Here is an 18,008-nt window from a genome sequence, read left to right as displayed (position 1 = left end):
TGCAAGCTCGCCAAGCAAATATTTTTATCTTGTGAGGAACCGGCATCTTCCAAATATTTTTCCAAACCAGTTTATGGGCAGCAGCCGTAGAGGATTCAGCTTCATTAGGCCCTTGACTTTCCATAATGAACCGGTAGCAGCTTTTAACACTAAATAAACCACTTCTTTCAAAGCCCCATACCCTTTTATCTTCATCATTCACAGCCCCAAAAGTCAGTTTCAAAATATCCCTTACTATTCTTGGATTAAAGAGAGCTCTAAGTTTTTCCCTATCCCATAATCTAGAATTTCCAGAAAATAAAGTATTTACACTTTCCATTTCAGTGCCCTCCCTAATCTCAACCCCTTCCTTCACCAAAGAAAGAGGACCCAGAATCCATTTATCCAACCAAATATTAACAGAATTTCCATCCCCAATCCTCCATCTGTAGCCATCAACTACCCATTTTCTTGCCTCCCAAATCCCTCTCCAAGAAAAGGAATGAGACCTTCCCAAACCAGCTGTCAAGAAGTTTGAAGAAGTAAAATACTTAGACTTTAGCAACCTATGCAGTAGGGAATTTTCATCTTGGAGCGACCTCCAACCTTCTTTCGCTAACATAGCCAAGTTATGAATTCTCAGCTTTTTAAAACCCAAACCTCCCCAAGCTTTAGCTGCACACATTTTGTTCCAACTTAACCAATGTATTTTCCTCTCGTTATCTTTCTGTCACCACCAAAACCGAGCCATCATGGCCTCCAACTCATCACATAAGCTTGAAGGAAGAAGAAAACAACTCATAGAATATGATAGAATTGAAAGCACCACTGCCTTTAACAAGATTTCCTTTCCCCCTTGAGAAAGCAACTTTTCTTTCCACATTTGCAGTTTCTGCCATACTCTATGTTTAATGACTTGGAATGCTCGGTTCTTTGATCTTCCCACAAAATGTGGTAACCCCAGATACTTGTCATATTGCTGAATTTCAGAATTACCCCATAAATTTTTAATCTCTTCTCGGGTTTCACTCGGCACATTACCACTAAAAACCATGGATGCTTTCTCTTTATTAATCCTTTGACCAGAAACTGCCTCATATTTTAACAGAATTGCTTAAACCCTTCTATTCTCTTCAGATTTAGCCTTACCAAACACCAAACTATCATCCCAACAGTAAGTGAGTGATATTCGGAGCCCCTCTGCAAATTTTAACTCCTGAAAGTTGCTTCCTCAATCCAGCTTCCTTTAATAAACTGGTTAAGCCCTCAGAACATAAGACAAAAAGATAGGGGGACAATGGGTCCCCCTGTCTAAGACCTCTTGAAGGGGTTATAGGGCCCTTCGGTTCACCATTAATAAGCACCGAAAAGGAAACTGAACTAACACACAGCATAATCAACTTTACAAACTCGTCATTGAAACCCAACACCTCCATGATAGATTTTAAAAAACCCCACTCCACCCGATCATACGCTTTACTCATATCCAATTTCAAAGACATAAAACCCTGTTTTCCTGACATCTTTTGCCTCAAGTAATGAATTAATTCATAAGCTATAAGAACATTATCCGTAATTAAACGCCCCGGCACAAAAGCACTTTGATATTCTCCAATAATACTAGGTAATACCAATTTCAGCCTATTTGCAATAACTTTAGCGATCAACTTATAGGCCACATTACATAAACTAATCGGCCTATAATCCGTTACTCTAGTTGGAGACTTTTGCTTTGGGATCAAAGAAATAAAGGTATGATTAAGAGATGATGGAAAAGAACCTGAGTTGAGGGCATTCAAAACAGCTGCAGTCACTGATCCACCCACCATATGCCAATATTTTTGGAAAAAAAATTGGCGACATGCCATCCGGACCCGAAGCCTTTGAAGGGTGCATCTGATGTAGCGCTGCCTTAACCTCCTCTTCAGTATATGTTCTTCTTAAATCATCATTCATGTGAGGAGTCACTCTTCCCCTTAAAACATGTAGAAACTCTAGAGAATCATTTGGACTTGAAGAAGTAAACAACTCTCTAAAGTAATCAAGAATTACATTATCCATGCCGGACCGCTCATGCCACTGCCCCTGCTCATCTTGAATTCTTCTCAATCTATTCTTTTTCCTCCTTTGAGATGCTTTCATGTGAAAATACCTTGAATTTTGATCCCCTTCTCTTAGCCATAAAACCTTTGAATGCTGTCTCCACATCACTTCATCCCTCTCCATCCAAAGGAGGATGGGCTTGTTGAGATCCAGGTCAAATGATTAAAAGGGGATGCCCCTTCCCAGGTTAATTAAAAGCATTGCTCAACATGAAAAAACCATCAAAATGGATCAAATGAGTTCTTCCAACCCGCAGAGGCCCACTCCTTTTGGCGTCGATATACATCTTTATCCCATGACCACACGTCCAGGTCCAGGCTCACCGGAATCACCTCATCAACCTCCGCCGGCCCAATCCCATCCTCAACAACCTACAATTGCTCATGCTTCAGACCGCACCCAAGAAAGTACTGGCTGCGTCGAGGACTGGTACGTTCGTTCTTCACTCGATTTCTCTTAATTTCTTTACAGATCCGTCCGCTAGTCGTCATTGACCGGCAGAGTCCGGTGACTATATCCCAGATCAATCTGGCCTGGGTTGTTGTCCTGCATGGTCTGTAGGAGTACGTACGTGCGAATTATTCTCCTTATTAAGAACTGCACTGCCTACTAATTATCACATTTTCTTATTTTAGAGATAATTTGATTGTTAATTATTGTTCAGGTTGGATATTTTAGCTGCTACTGCCTCTTCAAAGCCTGTTTCTGATCGACGATCAGAACCATAGTGCGGCGTATGGGTTGAAGGGTGCTGATCGATTATATATTTGCCACGAAGAGAATTCAGAATTTCGATTCTATCTCTTTCAATTTTCTGCATTTTCGATCTAATTATTATATATATATGGACTGATTTATTAATTTTCAAGGATGTCATGAATTGCGAATACTTCAAAATAATTCTGTCAACTTAATTAGGTTGATCGATTAGGCTCAACTTTTTAGTTAATTAACCAAAAAAAAGACTCATACTTTGACTCTGTCAACTCACCCTGGCCTCAATTAAATCAACATTTGCTGTGAGTAATTTCTAATCAATATATAAAGTTTTTATTTGTCATGGCTGAAAATTACTAATTAATTAATTTTCTTTCTATTATAATATTTACTTCTGATTCAATGTCTCATTAATATATATGACTTAAGGGGTAATTAATTTTCTTAATTTTTATAGTTTGGATGTAATGATCATAGCCTATATTGACTTGGCCGCGGGGTAGCTTTTGGAAGCATATATATAATGTACACATCATATCATAATCATGATCAAATCATGAGGGGTAGCTCAATTGGTCAGGCCTTGGGTTTGCTCCTCAATGGTCACTAGTTCGAGTCCCCTCAGAACCACTGGATAATTACCTTACCGTTAACTTCAGGGCCCCGTGAGATTAGTCGAGGTGCGCGTAAGTTGATCTCACCCAAAGATATCAAAAAAAAAAAAAAAATATCATGATCATGATCAATGTTATTGTCCCATCCCTTATTCATGGCCTTGTTTACGGACAGAAGTTGTTATGATCATGATGTCATTTCTAGAAATGATAATGGTACTGATGATCGCGCGCAATATTTAAATTACAAACATGAGTACATGCATATTCCCACCGGCCAAATCTTAATTTGTAACATTTTCCATCTCTTTTCAGAGAAAAATCCTAAAGATATTACAAGTTTCGTTACAAAAGTACTCTTACGAATTGAGTTAACGATCGTGCGGTTGTCATTTCTAATGCAATAAACAATACATAAGTTTTGACTTATCCTTTGATTCTAACTTTTGATTTGTGATCCATCAATCCGGCCAACTAGCTACATGATTACTCGTGCGTGCCTGTGTTGTATATTAATGGTAGAAAGGCTAGCTAGCTAGCTTGTAAAATCTTCGCGTGGGACAAGCAACTTTTAAAAGAACGCCCGTGAATACCATCTGAATTTCCTGAACACTGGGCGCGCAACACAATGATCTATAGACTATATTATATATTTTTCATATATCTTTATATATAAAAAGGGCTATCTAATATAAATTTGTTGTTTTAACGGAAATGCATTATTTTACCGTTAAAGTTGAACTCCGTTTACTAAATCCGTTAACTTCATTTATTATATTTTCTTTAATTTCTTCTAGGGCTGAGCAAAAATTTAAAAATTCGGCTCCGCTCCAACTCCAACAAATTGGAGTCGGATTTGGAATTTCTTTTTCCACTAAAAGTTGGAGTCAGAGTCGGAGTCGGAGGTGGAGGTGGAGGTGGAGGTGTCCTGACTCCGAATCCGCTCCGATCCGACTCCGACTTCCAATCTAACTCCGACCCCGACTTCTACTCCGACTCCGATATTGTGCATATTTTATAAAAATATGTACTATCAATATATTAGCATCTAATAAATAATAATGTATAAACATTATAATAAATAATATAAGTTAATATAGTTACTATAAGTTAATTTACATTACTATTTACTATAAGTTATTATAAGTTAATATAGTTACACTATAAGTTACTAATTACTATACCTTATATAGTTCATTTACATTACTAATTTACTATAAGTTACTATAAGTTAATATAGTTACTATATAAGTTACTATATCCTATATAGTTAATTTATATTACTAATTTACTATAAGTTACTATATAAATTACTATAACTTATTTTATATTTTACATTACTAGTTTACTATAAGTCAATATATTATATATAATATATAGTTATATTATATATAATTATAGATTATATATATACTATATATATTAAGGGCTTATATAATATATAGTAACTATACTATGTATTTTTTATGCATTAATCATATATATTTATATATTTTATATAACTATACCTTATATAGTTAATTTACATTACTAATTTACTATAAGTTACTATATAAGTTACTATAGCTTATTTTATAATTTACATTACTAGTTTACTATAAGTCAATATATAATATATAGTTATATTATATAGAATTATAGATTATATATATACTATATATATTAAGGGCTTATATAGTATATAGGGCTTATATAGTATATAGTTACTATACTATGTATTTTTTATGCATTAATCATATATATTTATATGTTTTATATAACTATACCTTATATAGTTAATTGACATTACTAATTTACTATAAGTTACTATATAATAATATAGTTACTATATAAGTTACTATAGCTTATTTTATATTTTATATTACTAATTTAATATAAGTTAATATAGACTATATAGTTACTATAAAAGTTACTATAGCTTATTTTATATTTTACATTACTAGTTTACTATAAGTTAATATATAATATATAGTTATATTATATATAATTATAGATTATATATATACTATATATATTGAGGGCTTATATAATATATAGTTACTATACTATTTATTTTTTATACATTAATCATATATATTTACATATTTTATATAACTATACCTTATATAGTTAATTTATATTACTAATTTACTATAAGTTACTATATAAGTTACTATACCTTATTTTAATATCAAATATCTTATTTTATTTTATATATTATACTATTATATATATAGTATAGTTTATATATATATAATATATACTATATAACTATATATATACTGTATAGTATTAGAGTCATTAGACTATATATATTTATACTTATATAATATATATAGTTATACTTATATAATATATAGTTATATTATATATAATAGTATAGTTAATATATATAGTATTAAAACAAAATTAATATTTGATTTAGGGTTTAAAAAAAAAAGGCTGAAAATACCAAAACAGAGTTAATTGTAGTAAAATGGTGCCATTTTGTAGGTAAACGGCGCCGTTTACTTCAATCAGGACTCCCGACTCAAGACCAGTTTAATTATTCCCCCCCCCCCCCCCTCGACACTGAAGTCTGATAGTGTTTGATTAGGGTTTACTTTCAAAGTTCAGTCACCTGTCACTCAGCCCCCATGAAACAGTGCAGCCCTAGCCTTCGACTCCCTCAGCCCCCACGAAACGGCGCAGACCCAGCCTCTGACGACTTCTCCGGTATCTCCTCTCTCTCTCTCTCTAGTGTTTGATTCATGGATATGGGCTTGAAATTGTAGTCGGTGCCCCACTTATTCTCTTCGTTCTCCAGCGCCACAATATTATTTTTGATCATATTATTTGTTTTAGTTGTTTTGATTTCTCTTTTATCTGTTATGGGTTTGGTTGTTGATATGTTTGTTGGTTTTTTTGAAGCTCTGTTTTCAGGTGCCCCAGTCGGCACTCGGTAGTCCCCGTCGGCCGTCGCCCCGAGTCCCCACCCCCAGGGGATATATCTTTGATCACAGACCCAATTCCCAACTTGGCTGAGTCCCCACGCCGTCGCAGATCTGGGTCATCGTACGGTGTCCACTGCCCTCTCACTGTCTCACTGACTCCATCCCGACTCAGCTCCGACAAGTCGGATTTGGAGCCAGAGCAGAGCATATATCCTTCGGAGTCGGAGTCGGAGTCGGAGGTTAGACTCAGCCTACGACAAAGTCAGAGTCGAAGGACCTAAATACCGACTCCGATCTGTCGGTGCTCAGCCCTAATTTCTTCCGTACCTTTACGTCTTCTCTATTTTACATCTCCTCATTCGTTTCTCTCTCCAAAACCAATTTGTCTAGCACAACGCACGACCTAGGGAAAAATCTTTCCCAATTTTCATCGATGGCGGAGAAGAGCTTCAAGTACGTGATCCTCAGTGGCGGAGTTGCAGTCGTGAGTTTCTTTATCATTAACTCTCATACCTCTATTTTTCCTTTCTATCTTTTTTTTCCCTCAGTTTTGTTTCCATATACTCTTTCTTTTCATCTTTAAACGTTTTCCTTGGTGCAAACTCCACGGTTTTGGTTTTATTTTAATTTTGCATCGCTGATTATTTTTCGTTAGTGTTTATGAGCTCATGGTTGTGGATTTTGAATAATTAAGTTGAACTCTGTTCAGTTTATGCTCTTCGCAGATGTTAGTATGGCACACTTTTCCCCCAATTACGATCAACAATATGTGTTTCAGTGGTTTGTAGCAGAGAAATACTTTTAAAATGAGGGATTTAATTAATTACTTTAGTATTGTTGAAAATGAACTAAAGGAAGACTGAAACCATGAATCTTCGTTGCCTTTTCTTTATCTATGAATATACATAATGTACTCAAAATTTTCAAAAAGAGGTTTTCGTGGTAAACCTTTAGGTAGTAGAGGGGATGAACTGAGAATGATTGAAATTGAACCGTCAGAAATGCTCTACCTTTGAACCGTCAGTATTTTACGAATGAGTTGATTGATGGAAGCTACATTCCCTTCTTTATGGTTAGTGACAAACATATCGGACATTTGACTGGGTCAAAATAAGAAAGCGGTACACACATGGTTGCACTTCCTAAAGGCGCATCCTCAACAAACTTGGAAGATAATCATGACTCCTTTAGACCGATGGCAAGACCAGTATAATTCCAGTTGGATGTTTTTAGTCTTGGAAGAAGGGAATTTTAAGAGCTCAGTTTAAATTAAGGGTCCTGATTTTAATGGTAGTAACTATATACCCTTTGCAATGACTGTGGGATAAAAATTATATAGAACTCCATAGCATTTACTCGTCCTTGCCTGCTGATGTTAGTCTCTGAATCTTTTGTGCAAGATTTTGTGAAAAAGAGACTGATTTGAGTTTTTTCATTGTCTCACTTTTCAGTTGCTAAGTTTAGTTAAGACTCTAAGTTCTTAATTGTAATGGGGCAGTACTCAAGAGAAATATTTTTATCTAGAAGGAACTTATTGATATCAACTTCATGTGTTGGGGCCTTGTGGTGGTCGTATGGATAAACCTTAGTAAGAACTACTATGATGTAAATACAAACCAGTTGTCCTAATTATTCTGTTTTCACATCTTTGCATTTTATATACTTGCTCTTCGTTGGTTAAATAAGAGGTTCAAGCCTTCTCAAACAGTTATCATCATTCATGGTCTTTGCTTCTTGAAAAAGTCTCCTTTTGGATATGGCTTTCCTTTTTAATTTTCAGTTTGGTTAGGTTAAGTATTAGGATGTTAAAAAGGACATGGGACAACCACCATTTCTTAGTTGGACGTTGGGGCTTGTCATACCATATTTGAGTTCTATACAGATAAGGTCTTTGCTTGATTACTGGGCTCTTCCCCCAAGTGTTAACAGCTTCTCAACTGGACTAATGAAGTTAACCTACGATTGCCATTTTTCTCAACTGAATGGACTAGAATTTATTGCAATGTGCTAGAATATGACATGATAACAGAGAACAACTTCATTGATATTATTCTTTAGGTGCCTTCTTTGTAAGGATATAGTTCTACTTCTAGAATGTGAACTTCTTTTTATATACTTTTTATATACAATATGATATTGAATTACGAAATAGATGATAGGTGATTGGATAGTAGATTATTTTTTTGTGCCTAATTAATTCATTAGAATTTATTTTCTTGAACTGTTGAACAATTTTCCGAAGTTTTTGATCCTCTTAGTAGCTTATTCGTAGAATGACTGAGGTAGGCCTCTATTGCCCTCTGCTTTGGAGTTTGATAAGAACTTACTAGACTGGATAAGAAATAAGGAATTTTTGGGTGGAGAATTTTATGAAATGAGCTATTATCATTTTGTTGAACTTGGTTAAATCTTGATGTTGTCTTATTGCCTTAACCATATTTCAAGCAGAAAAGGATAAAACCAAAATTGAATTTTCACAACTGTTCCATTATTTTTGTTTACAAGAAAAGATTGCTGAAAAAATGGCAACAAGTTTCTTTGATGAATGCATGCCAACAATGTGTGCATATATATGTATATATATAATATGAGACATAATCCTGCTAAAATGCTGGATGGGATTTTTAAGGAAAAATTTTACTGCAGTAAAATATTTTTTCATGGGACCCACAAGGTTTTAAGACCACCATACGCAAAATTTCAGAAAAAGTCTCCCCCTGCCTTTCAATGCGTTAAAAAAGTTCCTTTTCTTGTCACTCAAATGGAGCCTATGTTGTGGGGATTCATATCATAATCTTATTTTTGCACTTATTTCATCGCATTTAGTTGAATAAATTTTTATACGCATTAGATTTTTCTGTCAAGAATATTTATGGTTGTCTCTTAGCTTTCAATACTGTTTTACAAATTTTCCCCTTTTCTCTCTACAGTCATTCGATAATTGTTTGATTTGTCTCTTAGCTTTTACCCTTTTCCAAAGGATAAGGATTGAATGTTGAGTCTTTACCTCACTTTCCAATGCCATGCTTGCAGCACTATGCTATGACGGCACTGCAGTTACTTCCAAATTGGCCTTTCTAACATATCTTCACATATTTTATTTAGTAATTTATTTTCCATATTTCTTTGACTATGGGTGGTTGGGCTTGGTTCAGGCTACTCGATTTGACATGATGAAGAAGAATGTATAATCATTCTATACATCTTACAATTCAACTACTTCTGCCAGTTTCAAAAGAAGTTGGGAGCATTTGACTTTCCTTTAGTACTCAAGTGGCCTCAAGATATTGAACTTTGAAATCAAAACTGATACAGTAACATCATTTACGCTGCTGAACAATTCTATTACATTCCAAACATCAAATAGAAATTTGGCTTAAGAGTATCTTTGGCTCTTTGTTTACCCTCTTCCCTCCTCCAATGAGTTGCTTTCTCTTGTATGCACCCTCACCCAGTGTACTTGGATTGGATTGCACCTCTTCTTAAAAAGAGTAAATTATTTATATAGAAATTATATTACTACATCATTAAATCAGTATTTCGATGATACTACTGAACTGACTTCTGTGTAGGGCAAATTTTCTGGATGTGCCACATTTTTCCCTTTTGGCTAAATATATTCCTTTTGACTTTTGGGTATTTTTTTATGCATGATAATTTAGAGCTGTATGTTCGTGGTGTCAACATGCATTGAACATACTAAACTTTCTTTTTAATGTCATCAATAAGAAAGTTTGTTTTTACTATCCTAGCATGTTTTTGGTGAATTTTTTTAGTGCAACTGGGTTTAAAGGAACTGGTTTATAATTGAAAACTAATGATATAATATATAGGATCATGTTATAGCTTTTATTAATGTTCTTCTTTTATAATATATCACAACGTGTAATTATTTATAAATTACATAAATATTACATTATTATTTAATTAACCAAAAACATTACGTCCTTATTAATAAAAAATTAATTATTAACAAAAAAAATTATAAACTAAGCAAACGTGCATCACACGTTACTTTCATCTAATAAATAACAAAGGGCTTATAATTCCTGAATACGTGAGACCAATTAATATGCAGAACATTTAATTGAAGTGGGGAATAAAAAATGGAATCGGAGTTTGAACTCACGCGAGTACACCGGAAGCTGTAATGATCGTCTTTGCGACCAAAAAGATCATACACGCACAAGTAATTAATGCCAATACGTACACTGATCACAATTACTAATACTCAATCAGAAAACAAGTAAAATGTCCCACGTGATCATGATGTACAACACGATGGCCGGGATGGATGTACTTTAATATAGTCAATGCATGCATGCAGTAGCAGTACTACATGAACAACTAAATATATTGATACTAATACAATTAGTTGAATTCTTACACTTCTGACCTAACAGAAGTGAGAGGATAGAGCATACACTCTGTATGAGAGTGAGCACCAACAAGGTCACAGCAGCAGTGGTAGAAGCAGTTTTCAAAGGAGTACCAAAATAATCGTGTCTCAAGCTGGCCTTCCAACTATGCCAAGGGTCCTCGTAAAATGCTTTCAAATCTTCACAAAGTTCATAGTAGTGGATGTTGGTCGCGTGATATACGACGCCGCTGCTCAGACTGTTAATCAAGGATGTCACCGCATTACTGTGGCCTATCCAATTAACAATGATACCCTTCTGAACAAGTAAATCCACATCTTTGGGAGTGTTGATAAGGTGATCCAAGAGGACAATATAATCCGTGATATATGCCTCATTTAGATAGTAACATTGCTCCAACGCCATGATCAGGTTTCGATAAAGAGAGTCTGTGGTATTTTCTAACTTAAGGCAAGGAAGTTCCAACACTCCGTTTTTTAATTTCAAGTCAAATAAGCATTTGGATGAACCCACCTTAAACTCCACTCCTGACTCGTGCAGTTTACTTGCAGAGTACAGATTGTCAATTGATTTTCTGCTTCTTTGTGGGATCCTCTGCAATGGAGGCAGCCAGAAGGTTCTACGCAAATCAGCAAAGTGTTTTATATTCAGATCAGGAATATTGTTGGGAGACATTTTCTGACTGTTCTCAACCCTAAAGCAGTAGAAGGTCAACTGAACGAAGGAATTAGGACGTAAGTTTGGGTGAGACTCAAATGCAAAGTTGAATAATTTGTCAATCACAAAGAAAGGGAGTTGATTTTCAAGTAATATCAGGTCCGACCATATAATGGTCCACAACCACGAGTTTAACAAGCTACGGTAGTCATGACTTTCTTCACGCAACCAAAATCTCAAGAAAAACTCGATAATGAAGCTCGCATCCACCAGGATTACTTTTGCCAAATTTTTACTGCTATGTTTAATAGTCTCTGCATAACAACGACGTACACGTCCTTCCCAATCCTTTACACTGCTGACTAAATTATCCACCTTTAACTCGGTCCGTTGCATGAATCTTTTGAAGTATTGCACTTTGAATTTTTCCATGGTTTCCAATTTTTCGTTGCCATGGTGAAAAGGCCCTATTGATATAACCTCGGGAGAGAAAGCTTGTTCGTTCAATCTGCGAAGGTGATTTGGAACCCTGAAGATGCAGCAGTCTGCTGACACGGGAGGTTCCGACCGTTCTAACATGTCTTTGATCTCATTAAGCAACTCTGCATTTTCATTCTGATATCTCGAAGCGTTTAACGCAGCTTTTTGTTGACTTGCTGTACTTTCTTTTCTTTTCCTTTTTTTTTTTTCAATGCAAGATACTTCATAACATAAATATAGGAACAGCAGTTCAAAACATATTACAGAGCCTTAAGGTGGGTCTTTCCCAGTATAAAATTGTAATAAACAAGGAGGAATTGTTGAAAGGGGAATGACTCCATATAAACTATTTGAAGCCGCCCATTGCGCAATAGAATGCGCACATCGATTAAGATCACGATGTAATTTCCAAACACTCCAACTTTCAAGAGATTGAAGATATGAGATGGTGTCTCTGATAATAGGCTCAATGTTCTAGTCCATGCAATGATCTGGGTCTTCTATGGCACTAATAACCACTTGTGAGTCTCCACCTATTGTCACTTTCTTTATCCTTTGAGCTTCTACTTCTTTGATGCCTGTGTATAAGGCCAAAGCCTCTCCTTGATTTGGGTTTTGGCTTGTGGTGAAGTTTGTAATGACAAAGGCCACTAAGCCTTCACCTGTTCTGCAAAAGGCAGCAGCAGTGCTTCCATTTTTTCTCACAGCCACATCAAAAGTTAGCAAATAATGATCCTGTGGCATTGCCTTCCCATTTCTCAAATTGTTTAATAGTTTGTTGCCCCAAGCATTGCAATGTTCCTTGAAATTCTTTAAAACCCCATTCACAAAGGTGTCCAAATTATAACTAAAGGAATCATGCACAATCTTGTTTCTAAGGAACCATAAGCAGTCCATGGACAGAAGAGCAAAAAGTTGAAATTGTTGAATTTGCTGGGATGGAATTTTTAAAGGATTTTCTGGATTAAGAATGCATTCTACCCATTTTGTGATCCCAATAGAAGCAAATTTTGATATGTCAAGAGGCAAAGGAGAAAGACGCCAAAGTACTTTTGAGAAAGTACAATTAAGGAAAAGGTGATTTACGTTTTCTTCTTCTGAATCACAAATAGGATAATTCACTTGGCTTTCACTCAAAGATAGGCAATTTTTCAATAAGGATCTCGTGGGTAAGATATTGTTTAGGACTTTCCAAAGGAGTAATTTCAATCTGTCTTGAGTGTTTAAATTCCAAACTTTATTCCACAAAGAAGAATCTATCTCAGATTGATAGTGGTTAATAGATTGGCTGATAGCTTTGTGGGCAGATTTAACAAAAAAATCTATCTCAAATTTTGATGTTGGTTGACTTGCTGTACTTGCTGATGCAGCCATCTATCTATCTATCTTTTATATAAATATATATATATATATATATATTATTCTGCCTTCCTTGAATTTCCTGATGATCACAAACACAAGAGCCACTATCGAGCATTAGGTACATATACTAGGGGGATGGTTCCCATCATGCATGATATTTATGAATACCTTTCACTTATGTGACTACATATATATTTTCATCAACTCATAATTGGAAAAATGTTCAGGTTTTTCAATATTGGGTATATGTTTATTATAATTTAAACTCATATTTTCTGTTTTATATTTGGGATGAAGTGGGATAGAGGCTGTGGATTACAGAGAGGTGCAGTAGTACACGGTCGTCAAATCAGAAAATTAACCAAAATCGAAGTCTTATCTAAAAAATAAAAGGAGATATATCATAAAAGAGGCCATTCCTTTCCTAAAATTTATGAAATCATATGGAATGATCAGTCTTTGGAACCAATTCATTTCAGCTCACCTTGGTGATAAAATGGAGTCAACTTATGCGTGACGACGAAGATAATACATGAAATTCTTTTAAACAGAAATTAATCAACCTTATAAACTTTACTAGGCCGATCGATCAACTTAAAACAAGAAGAATTAACTGAGACCATGATGGCTAAAATCAATATAGATTGAGGTATAAATCACTAGCGGAAACAACATATGTGGTAAATCACATCAAATATAAGGAATCAAGAGTTGTAATACCTCTAGCAAGAGAGAGATCGTTGGAAAGCTGATCTTGGACCGAAAGAATAGGAAATTAAGAAGAGGGGTTCCGGGGAGAGAGTAGGAATTGGACTTGGTACTAGATCAGATCGTGGAGTACTCATTAATATTCCTTTTGTACAACTACGGAATGGTGTATATAATTAAATGATAGGAAGACTTGGCCGTTCACTGCCAACGGAAAGCGCCGCCATTGATGATCAAACCTTTAGTTTGTCTCTCGATCTCACGACTAAATTATATTACTTGGTGTATGTGGTTGATATATATAAGGTGGACGCAGCATCATCTACTTAAGAATCCAGGCAGCTAGCTAGGTGCCATCAGTCTCAGTACAAAGTCAATCGTTGTTGCTTTTTTCTTTGGAAAAATATAGTTGTAACCACAACTGCGTATTAATATGTACACTAATCTAATGTGATTAGTCAAAAACTAAACTTTATTCAAAACAGTGCTAATTTAAATTTTGAATATAAAGAAACTAGTATTAATATACAGATTAGTACGCGACTTTACTTATACGTAACTAAACTCTTTTAATTCTTTTCCTTCTTAATTTCCCTCACCTATCTTTTAAATGACTAATAATAAAATTAGGTTGACGTATAGCTGCCTTTCCTTGTTCCTTGATCGAATATGGTAATATTTTTGTCCTTGGACTAGTTGCTACAACTACTCGATCGGATTGGCGGATTGGTCGATCAACAAATTAGACTCAAAAGTTTAAGGCAGACTATGGGATGTCTGAAACTTTAATTCTTGGTAATAGACTAGCATTTTGCCCCTTCAATCTCCAAGATAAGAATAAACTTGGTTTATTTAGGTTTAAAAAAAAAAAAGAGATTTCTTAATTAGTTCTTACACACGTTTATATACATATACATACATATATATAATAGTGGAGGCCAAACGTGCTATGCACGTTTGCTTAGTTGTGTTTTTTTATTGTCTTATACAAAAATTTGTTCAGAGCAAATTTTGACAAAAAAACAGAAATACAAACAGAATTTTTTTTTTCATGATCATTGTAGTTCTCGACCATATTGTATAGGGCCAATAGAGAGAACATTGAAATTTTTGTGTTGTTGCTGATTGAATATTTCTGGATTTGCAGCAAGTTGAATCATTCACTGTTTTCTGAAACTTGTATTGCAACAGTCTCTATAAACGGTATATGCTCCTATATGTTAAATATTTAATGGGATTAAAGAATGAATAAATGTGTAAATAATTAATTTACAAAAAAATAAAAATAAAAAATTAATTAGTATTTTTTTATAATTTAAAGTTGAAATGTTTCATGTATAGTATAGAAACTGTAGGAATGAAAAATTTATTTTATGAATTTTAAGTTGTGAAATTTATTTTGATGTGTTTTCTTGGTATTAATTATTATTTTGCATTTACATTAATCTTTACTTTAAATTAGTTTAATGTTGGACTTTAATTATTTTATTTTATTAATATTGAGTTGTAGTGTTTTTATTTGACTCTTATTTTTTTTTTTTATCATGCATTTTTCTTTTATTGAACTCTTCTATTTTCGGACTGGGCCTATTTAAGTGTATTTTATTTTTCTTTTGGGCCCAGCCTAACCCGTGAGCCTTCAACCCAGCCCACTAAATTCCTCCCAAACGGCGTCGTTCGGTCCAGCCCTTAAGGCTTCTTCATCTTCTTTTCTTCTCCTTCTTTCTCTGCGCCGTTGTTCCTCACTTCCTCCAACTGAAAGGCTTCCAATCTGAAACAATAGTAACATGCAGACCTCGTCCTCTGCATTGCAGTGGTGCTTGTAAATGCCTCGAAGAAAATGGTACCGCTTCGACAGATGCTTGATATTGTCACTACTGGTAGCAAAAACCACGGCAGCACGATGGAGCCTCTCGAGCTCAGAGCGGATGGCCTTGTGGAAGAACAAGAATATTAGGATCGGGGGCTTGAGTTCTGGGCTGTTCTTCACCCATGCCTTGGACGTTGAAGGGTCGATGGGGTTCACTAGGCCCGATATTATAGCCACAGCTCCACCTCCATCTAGGTGTTGGAGACCTGGAAATGGCGTCGCCATTTTTGTTTCGTTACAAATGTCGAATTCAGGTTCTCAAAATCCTAAAGTTCTTTCCGACTTAGCTAGATTTCTCGCCCCTCTCCCTCTCTCTCTCTCTAGCCATGAACCTATTGTGGTCTCCCCCGCTTCGTTTCTTTGTATTATCAATTATGTACTGCTTAGGCCTTAAGCTCAACGAGAACGAGGAAGGCGCAAACGGAAGTTTCCACATATTGTAATATTGGGGCAGGTAAAAGTTGAAACTTTTACTTTAATGTTGTTGGCCCACGAGTTCAAACTCAGTTCTTCCCCGCATCAAAGACTTCACGCCATGCACGGCAACCTCCACCCAGCTGTGAAGCCATGATGGAACCACTGTGAGTCTCCATCCCACAACCACCTCAACGCACGGCCTCAAATCTATTTTCTCATTTAAAAACAGAGCAAAAGTTTTACTTTCTCACCATGGATCTCCACTGAGCCAGCCCACATCGGTTTCCTTAGCCATCCAAAACCGAAAAGCACATAGCATCACTCGGATCTGAAGTGAACAACCAATGCAAGGAAGCTAACGTCATGGACAACCTCCCGTCCAAGGTCTGGTCTCTCCCGCTGCCCATCCACCAGGCGTAACCCTCGTTGCTCTAAGGACCCTGCCGTCGCGTGCACCAGCCTTAATGTGGCACCTGTGTTTCCCTCGGCGTCGTTGTGTTTTATACGAAATGTAAGCGGAGTATGTAAAATTAAACATAGAAGATACACAGATACAAAAACGGAATTAGAATTTCCTGTTTATTTCTGTAGCAATAAGATAGACACTTATTATTATAAAAATATGCTAGTTGTTGGGAGTTCTTTCCTATCCTTTAATTGCAAACCATATTGATTAGACTCGTCATTTTGATTAGATTTTGTTTTATTACTTATTGGAAAATTCTTTGCTTTTTTATAACTAAATAGTCACTCATGTAGAGTTTGACAATTATGTGCGCTAACTAAGACGTTGGGGAATGAATCTATTGTTAAAGTACTGGTTGTTCGGCGTATAAATATTGTAATTGAATAATCGTTAGGTATGTTTTATTCATGAAACAGGATGATCATGATCTTGAAATAAAATAAATATTCCTTAATTAATAAAGAAGTTCATCCAATTGCAATGATGCCTCATGACTTACAACAAGTATCTACTCCTTCATTAATATTTATGTTTAAAGACAAACGAATCTTAAATTCATTTACTATATATAACGTGTAATTACTTATTAGCAAAAAACGATTGTGTCTCTTTAGTAATAATTACTTTCTAAGATATATGGTATTACATATTAAAAGTTAAGTTTGTAAATAAATTTATTTATATACAAAATTGGCGTCACACAACTAGACAAATGGAGTGGTATAACAATCCGATCCAATATTATTAGAGATGCAATATGGATAATGTTATAATGCCCAAATTAGGCCAATAGGCACGTGCGAGCAAGCTTCCACTCTCTCACTAGAGTCTCTCTACACTGCATGGTGTCTCCAGAAGTCTCCAAACGATCTTCATCTTTCAAGTTATTAAAACTCCTTTCCTATGAACTCAAAGCCATCCTACTAACTCAGCCATGGATGTAGAAAATCTAATACAACAGACAGAGGCCCTCTCTTGGGATGATCTCAATCTTATTCCAAATACTAACACCTCAAATGAAAATTCTGAGCTATCCCTTATTGGAAGAATGGTGGCGACTCATCCTCTTAACAGAATATCCCTACATTCAACTTTCAAAGCAGCTTGGGGCTTTATAAAAAATTTTCACATTGAAGATTTGGACGTCAACTATTTCCTATTTACCTTCCAAACAATAGGAGACAAACAAAGAGTCTAGAATCAAGCTCCTTGGAACATCAGAGGTCTCCTTCTCATTCTAAAGCCATGGCCAGCTGGTTCTACTTGGCAAGAGATAAGTCTCAACACCTCAATCTTTTATATTCAAGTACATGGGTTGACAAGAGACCTTATGAATGAGATAAA

At 35.3% G+C, this 18,008-nt stretch overlaps 2 protein-coding genes across 2 annotated transcripts; both read right to left on the bottom strand.

The window, feature by feature from the left end:
- Positions 1–10,635: 10,635 nt before the first annotated feature.
- LOC122312833 (UPF0481 protein At3g47200-like) lies at positions 10,636–11,940 on the bottom strand. Its single transcript, XM_043127477.1, has one exon. The coding sequence runs from the start codon at positions 11,938–11,940 to the stop codon at positions 10,636–10,638; it is 1,305 nt and encodes a 434-aa protein (XP_042983411.1).
- Positions 11,941–12,315: 375 nt separating this feature from the next.
- Positions 12,316–13,215, bottom strand: LOC122312832. Its single transcript, XM_043127476.1, has one exon. The coding sequence runs from the start codon at positions 13,213–13,215 to the stop codon at positions 12,316–12,318; it is 900 nt and encodes a 299-aa protein (XP_042983410.1).
- Between the last annotated feature and the right edge of the window lie 4,793 nt (positions 13,216–18,008).

Source organism: Carya illinoinensis, chromosome 6 (genome assembly GCF_018687715.1).
Source record: "Carya illinoinensis cultivar Pawnee chromosome 6, C.illinoinensisPawnee_v1, whole genome shotgun sequence".
Classification (NCBI taxonomy): Eukaryota; Viridiplantae; Streptophyta; class Magnoliopsida; order Fagales; family Juglandaceae; genus Carya; species Carya illinoinensis.
The sequence above is the reverse complement of the archived record's forward strand: the minus strand, read 5'-3'. Positions and strand labels throughout refer to the sequence as shown.

Bases quoted from the DNA above. Each gene is read 5' to 3' on its own strand.
- LOC122312832 (XM_043127476.1), bottom strand. From the start codon at position 13,215: ATGGCTGCATCAGCAAGTACAGCAAGTCAACCAACATCAAAATTTGAG.
- LOC122312833 (XM_043127477.1), bottom strand. From the start codon at position 11,940: ATGTTAGAACGGTCGGAACCTCCCGTGTCAGCAGACTGCTGCATCTTC.